General features: G+C 30.5%; 1 protein-coding gene across 1 annotated transcript; it reads right to left on the bottom strand.

The window, feature by feature from the left end:
* Positions 1-746: 746 nt before the first annotated feature.
* On the bottom strand, positions 747-7,963 carry LOC149781923 (uncharacterized). Its single transcript, XM_089934804.1, has 6 exons — positions 7,758-7,963; positions 6,151-6,339; positions 4,146-4,271; positions 3,196-3,303; positions 2,450-2,567; positions 747-1,538 (listed from the first exon to the last, which is right to left on the bottom strand). The coding sequence occupies exons 2-6, from the start codon at positions 6,337-6,339 to the stop codon at positions 1,423-1,425; spliced, it is 657 nt and encodes a 218-aa protein (XP_089790930.1). The 5' UTR covers positions 7,758-7,963; the 3' UTR covers positions 747-1,422.
* Between the last annotated feature and the right edge of the window lie 209 nt (positions 7,964-8,172).

Below are 8,172 nucleotides of genomic sequence, written 5' to 3'. Positions count from 1 at the left end.
AGCTGATTCTGAGATGGAACGTCTGTTAAAGGAAACCTATTGGATTTACCGTCTTAATACGGTATATCCAAAAAGTCTAAATTCCCAAACACTATTCGACATTCATCAATATTTTTTAATTATGTCCCCTTTCTACAATTAGTTAAGAATATTTTTATATTATTATAATTTACAGAATAACTTACTTAGTGAAAGTATAAACTAATATCATAAAAATAAAAATAAGTTAACTAATTCTTTAGAAATGAAAGTGCATTTTTTAATTAATTCTCAGCAAATTATGATTAATTATTTATTTAAAAAATACTTGATTATAATTATTATGCACACCATAATTTTTTACTATATTAATTGAGTTCGGATGAAATATTGAACAGTTGTCAATAATATATAAAGATATAATATATTATTATATTTATATTGATTTCTTTTAATTTTCAGATTTATGTATTTGATTTTATTATATCTTTTTTGAATGCGCATGATACATAATAAAAATAAATATAATATTAATAAAACTATATATATATATATATATACATATATATATATATATATATATATATATATATATATATATATATATATATATATATATATATATATATATATATATATATATATATACATACATACATACATACATACATACATACATATATGGGCCCAATCAGCAATCGGCCAATCATGACACTTGCCGTGAATTTTCCTGGATATTGCTTCCACAAAAAGAGAGAGTAGTTCACTGTCATTTAACACTTATTTTACTGATCAAAGGTTTCATCAAAACACAAAAGCAATAACCAGTCATAAAACAGGCTTTATATTTTGAATTTCGCATATGGACGTCGTCCAAATTCAAATTAGAAAACTGGCTATAATTAAATCTGGCTACAATTGATTTCTTTGTCGTGTTACAGTGGGTATTAAAACAGAACATTATTTTATTTCTAGAATCCATGGTATGCTGCGTCATCAAAATATAGTTTATACACGTATCTAGCCTTCAGTTTCGAACATTTTAATAATACTTTGAGATTCTAAGTCTAAAAATGTTTTCACCAAAGCATATATATATATATATATATATATATATATATATATATATATATATATATATATATATATATATATATATATATATATATAAATTAAGAGATAGATTGTAAATGGATGGTTGTGTGCCTCAAGTATTCGAATTGGCGAACCAAATATATAAATTCAGAAGGATGGCTTTTATCTGCAAATATATATTATTTCCTCCGTCAAATTAATTGTTCATTTTTTATTAGTTTATTCTGCTGATAGAGATAACTGAAGTCACTATGATTCTAAAATTATAAAACCAAATACGTCAATAAAATATACATTTAAAAAACAGTTGAAATATGGACATGCTCAGAAAGAATCGTTAGGCAAAATTTAGTTGCAAGTAACGCATATTTGTGCGCATGAGCCCCACGATCCAGCCATACAGCAGTATTTCATGCATCCTCTTGCTCCCAACAGGAACTGCAATTTTTTTTCGCCAACGTCAGCTATATAAATGAAAAAGCATATAATAAGCTAGATTTCTATGGTGGAGGGAAATATCGTACTTGATCAGCTCTGTTACTTTTTTTAAACTATTGATAAGTGTCTAATTGGTATGTATTTTGTAGAAATAAGCAGTTCTGTTTTTTCGCATGTCTATATTGTGTGTTTAACTTTTGGTCCATTATTGAATATTCTATTTTTAGATAGAGTTATAAATAGGTTGTTCACTAGTTTCAAACCCAGCCTTGATTATTAAACTATTTACTGTTTGGGGTAATTTTCTGATTGGATATTTGAATATTGTGACATAAGCTCGGTTTGTATTTTGACATTACTCAGATGGGGTGGTATTGCCAAATAGATAAAAAATAGGAAAGTATTGCGACATAGAGTAGTAAAAATGTATGTAAGGAGGAATAAGTGAACAATTATTTATATTCATATTATTGTTCTTGTTTTAATTTCAGTCTGCAGATGTATTTAAATGTTGTGTTTAGGCATGATTTGAGTTGAATCATGTATTTAAATTTTTTATTGGAATAAGAAGTGCTCATGTGACATTCTGGACTAAAGCGACATTTTGGGATTACTGTGAATTTATTGTAAAACATTCTTCACAATGATGTCATTGTGATACATCAAGACTGTTAGCACTTTAGCACATTCAAGGATACTGAATCCTCAGCACATTCATGAACTGGAATTTGGAACACTCTATTCTTTAGGACTTGTAATAGAACGCTTAGAATTATTTTGGATTTAGCTTTCAATACTGCATTGTCCTCTTAAAATTTCATTTTAAAACGTAGAAAATCAATTTATTTATTACGTTTTACAAAACGTGTTGCTTTTTCTGTTACTTAGTTGAAGAACAAAGAGTCGTAACACTAAAAGAAGAATATTTTACCCTAACCTGGAGTCAAGTGGTCAATTCTGCTCAACGACACATTTTGGCAGACAGAGCTTCCAAATGCCTTTATCAGGAACATCTTGTCTTTGATCTTATGCGTTATTTGATACACATGCTCTGTCTTGAATATGAAACAAAACAGGCTGAATAATATGAACAAAAATCAGAGACAAAGACTAACATTGGTATTAGAAAATTGCATTAAAGGACTATTCTATATAACGTTTCTAAATACATTTGCAAATATAATTCAGTTGATGACGTTGCACTTTGGAACTTAATTTTTATAAACATGCATTAATTCCATCTTATTTATAGTATGCAGATATGTGTGAAACGCAAGAACTACCAAATATGCCTAGCATGAGCCGGCATATAGCTGGATCGATCGGCACATGGATAGTCAGAAATACTTTCGCACATACATTGAATACAAGCATGCATACAAACATATATACTAACCTATCAAGGAATAACAGACCTACAGACGTAAATAAGACACCCTGTGTTGTAATTGTATTGATGATTTTCTGTCAGTCCTTGTCGAACTTGAAAATTAGGGGAATCATGTCCGCAGTCTTTGTTTCATTTACATTTGTTTCAATCACTGAAACATTTACTGCTTAAAATCATAAAAATATTTCTGGTTGTTAAGATTAAATTGAACCATTTTACATGGAAGTACATAATGAATTTGATTTAATAAATGCAATATGAATAATTAAAATAAAAAGCATAGTCAGGCTCACTCTGTTCCCCGTATTCTCGCACTCGTATGCATACTGCTGATTGTCCAGGTCAAAAATAAAGCATTCCTCACGTTTGGTTCCTGGCTTCATCACAATCAATTCATTTCTCTGGATGAGAGAACGAAAAACATTAATAATTGTGAATAAGTATCATTGCATGAATGCTTTGCGTAAATTAACTTTTTGAAAATATGAATATTAGTATGTTTGTGTTTAAAATAAGTTTATTTATTTAACATAAATGGATATTTTTTTTCTTTCTAAAATTACTTTCATTCATAATAGCCCTTTTATTTCAAGGCTTTTGTAAAATAAATGAGTATACATGTACAATACGTAGCTGTAATTACATCTTATAACCTTTACTGACTGTAACCATAGGCACAGCTCAATGTTAATTTCAATCAGCGCATATCAGGCAATGCACGGCAATCAGTTACCAAGACGAACGCAACGTAACTTTGATAAAGTATGCGAAGACAGAACATGCATCTACCTATACAGGAAACAAAACTATTGTTGAATTAATTAATTAATAGAAGCTGTTCTTTGTTTTTCCATCAACCTTGGTGTTTGTTTCGCTTAATAATCTGATATATATATATATATATATATATATATATATATATATATATATATATATATATATATATATATATATATATATATATATATATATGTGTGTGTGTGTGTGTGTGTGTGTGTGTTTGTGTATGTGTGTCTGGTAAACAACACAATGTGAACGAACATACAATTAGAAAATATGATATTAATAATTTACATTGCTGTATGTTCAAAGGAATACCTGATTTACTAATCGTATAAAATTAACATGTTAAATACTTATTTACAAAAAGTATAAATTAACATGTTGTTGAATACGCTTTATATCAATATAAAAATAACTTAAATACAAAACAAAAATGAAAATTAGTGATTTGGAAACAAACGTTATCACAGTCTCGGTAGCGCTGTTCTATAATCTGTCCATTCTCATCGGTTAGGTCTTCTCTGATGATGCTACCGTCCTCAACCTTTTCATTTGTGTCTTCGTTGTCAGAGATGCTATTTAACGTCTGATATATAATTAAGAAATATTTTTATACAAAAACTACATTTGTATTCTTCTCTACTTTACCTAAGAAATAGACATTGATTTTAATTGATTCAGCATTGTGAAATCCAAATTCTTAAACATATAATGTAATAAAATAAAGTTCCGTACAATATTTCAGTTTATTTATTTTAATTCATAACTTGAAATATTTTTATTGTGACCTGCAGATAAATAGTATCTGTTGTCTTTAGTAATTGCACGGACTTGCTGGTATTCATATCATGCTGTAAATATATTTCTGTCTATTTTATGTATTATGTATAAGGGGAGAAAGGATGCATTATTTATATACAAAACAAGCTAATATGCCAAACATGTAAATACATTTAATAAAGATTTTTAATTGTAAAATGTTTTATTTTCTGTATATCTGAACTGAATGCATTAGAATTGTCATGCATTTGTTTAGTTTGTACTACAATTACATGTGATAATCGACTACTATCCCTTCCTATAACTTATCTAAATAAGAATCAGTGCGTTAAAATTTGTATCGCATCCTTTTGTATCCTTTCCGCAGTGTTATTTATATTGTCTGGATAATATATTGATATATTTGACTGCGGATAACCACGTTGATACAGAAAGTGAAAATAGCTAGGTAATTTAGTCAGTGAGCCAATCATACACACACACACACACACACACACACACACACACACATATATATATGATTAAATTTATATTTGATTTAAGTTGTGTTTGATCTGATTTAATTGTTTGTGGGATTTGGAATCTTTTTGTTTTCTTTACATGTCAATATAATGTAATTTTGTTGACTGAATTTGATATTTTCCAGAAAATTCAGTTTGACCTGAGCTTTCCTTAGGTACCTAATAATACAAACAATTGTTTCTATTTTTGGCTTAGTTCCTGGCCTCGATTGAGGGTCAAGTGGACAATTTTTTTTCTAGAAGTAAAATTTTTGGTTCTTATCAAGGACATACAGGAGCTATGTGACTTTTACATGTAAACATGACCACGTCATCCTCTATTTCGCAATATATTTCGCAATTAGGCATTTCCGAAATTGCGAAATACTTAGTATTAATAGTGATGTTGAGAGAGAGAGAGAGTGAGAGAGAGAGAGAGAGAGAGAGAGAGAGAGAGATATCAAAGCCTAGGGCTTTTAAACACTTGATGTCATGTTGTTTTCTTCTGTTGTAACCAGAAATGAACTTTTGAGTTTTTGAGTTATTAGTTAATTTGCTCTAAATTATTTGGACTCTAACTATTAATTAGTTTCTCTGGAAATATTATTGTATTTATTACAGAATTCTTGAACAAGGACATTTATGGAAAATTCTGTTTGGATTTCCAAGACCGGAGGATAAATTATTGTTTTTGTACAAGGAACTGTAGACGTCAACATAGTACAGGCTACATCATACGTCATCACCTTCCATCTTGGATTCTTCGTCGCGACTCAAATTTGAAATCATTTGAACATTTCAATATTAGGACTGCAAAATCTTTATTCGTGGACTATTCTTGTATTACTTTTGGATTTGATTCTGGAAGCCGTAATCTTTTTAAAATTTTTGACCGTATTTTTCAGGGAAATAAATTATTTGTTGTATATATATATATATATATATATATATATATATATATATATATATATATATATATATATATATATATATATATATATATATATATATATATATATATACATTAGTGAATATATGATGTAAATACGTACCTATATACATAATGAAAGACACACAGACCTACAGGTTATCTCGATATACTGTTTTGTTCGTCATGACTAGTTATCTGTATATGCTTATGAAAAATTACTATTTGTTACATTTATGAAATTGCTAAATATATACGTTTCCTGGCATGTCCATATCCATCACAAGTCTTCTTTCCCTTTCCAGTCTCGAGACTGCTGTCAACAGCTGTTCAGGAGTCCTGTCTCGACTGTCTTCACCATTGCCTTTTGTGTCCGGCAATTCAAGGCTTGTCGGTATGGTAAACAAGCAGGTGCCCAGCAGGAATAATGGGAGCTTTGATACCATCTGTGTAGAGTAAAGAAAGTGTTTATATTCGATCAGAATAGGTTAGTGTGGTTCTGAATGTTGCTGAAAATCTTTAGTGTTGGGAATATTTTACAGCTGGATTTGTCTGCTCTTAAGTCACGTTCCTTCATTAACCTCGTGCACAAAGAACGGATCGAACTAGTACACTTCAGCATGCATACAACCGCATTCATATTACTCTCTGAAAGTTCAAGTTTTTCAAGCCTATTGTAATAAGAAATTTTCCGCTCTAGTGGCCAAAGTGGTTAGAGCGTCCGTTTCGGATGAGAGAGATCGCGGGTTTGATACCCCGGCCAAGTCATACCAAAGTTTTATAAAAATGGTACTAGCATCTGCCTCTCTTGGCGCTCAGCGTTAATAGGTTAGTGTTAGGACTGGTCGGTCTGGTGTATGGATAATGTGACGGGTGGGTCATGATGCTACATGTCTGCGGCATGATGCCCTAGAGCTAGACATTACGATAAACTGCCACACTGCAGACATTGTAGCAACGTGACTAACGTTTCTTTAAATAACCAAATCGCACACACACACACACACACACACACACACGAAATATTCATTTCCACAGCAGGCAATCAAATGCACATGTATCTTACACCTTCCTGGCTAAACAAAATATTTTAGGAAGCAAAAGAGGTTTTATGAGAGAAAATCGTCAAAAGCTAAACGAATTGTGTGTTACTTATATATTAAGGTAAGGCAGAGATGCGTATATATGTGACTTGAATCTAAATGTAAGACAGAGATGCATATATATGTGTCTTATATCTAAATGTAAAACAGATATACGTATTTATCTGACTTATATCTAAATGTAAGACAGAGATACGTAAAAATGTTAGCAAGCAAAACTTGACAAGGCATCAAAGAGATGATTGGATATATTTAATATGGCAGTGGTATATAATTAACATACTATTATTAAACAAATAGCTGAGTCGATACGATAATGAAATACCTTTGGATAAGGAGAGAGAGAGAGAGAGAGAGAGAGAGAGAGAGAGAGAAAGGGTTAGAGGGGGGAGTGAGAGAAACTAGCCTGTTTGTAACAAACTGGATTTATTACTGTCATTATATGTGTAAATTTTACATATTTGTGTTATTCGTGTTATTCTGTCATAAACGAACAAGGGAAACCAATATAAATATGCAAACTTACAAATAACCTTTAATTTTGATCCACATCAGGTTGTTTCTGGTTTGTTTCATATGATCTTAAACAAATTAGTGACTTAATGATGGAACCTGAAAAATGATGAGGTTGTCGATAAAGGGTTTCGTTTACAAAAAAAAAATAAACGGCTTTCAAAATGTAATTACTATCAGGTCCTTTCTTTCATCTCCAACCTCTTGAACAGTAAGTAGTATCTAAACTATTTTACGACAAATCTTACCTTAGAAGTTTCTAATCCTGATCAAGAATCGTCTCTACTTCTTTGTTTTGAAAGATTAGAGAAACTTTTCAATTTTCATATTTGTATAATATCCATGGATAGCTGTTTTACATCCTGTGTGGTAGCTCGTGTCAAATCAAATGTCTGCAGAGGAATTATTATGATTACATAAAAGATCCCCAAATTTCAGGCATTCCATGCTGGGAAGCAAGCGGAAGATAAATATGCACAAAGAGCGTTAAAATAAGGAAACTAATAAGGGGAGGCTAATCTACCAGAATATCTATCATTTTTTGTTTTTACATCTGATAGGATTCATCAACATACTAGACAAAATATCTTCCATCAGTATGCCGAGGAGACACCAGGTGGTGTCAAATATGTCCCCGTCGCTGAATATAAATAAATTTCCTGT

This window comes from Sinohyriopsis cumingii, chromosome 15 (assembly GCF_028554795.1).
Source record: "Sinohyriopsis cumingii isolate HCF-2022 chromosome 15, ASM2855479v2, whole genome shotgun sequence".
NCBI lineage: Eukaryota > Metazoa > Mollusca > Bivalvia > Unionida > Unionidae > Sinohyriopsis > Sinohyriopsis cumingii.
This window is presented reverse-complemented; position numbering and strand designations above follow the sequence as displayed.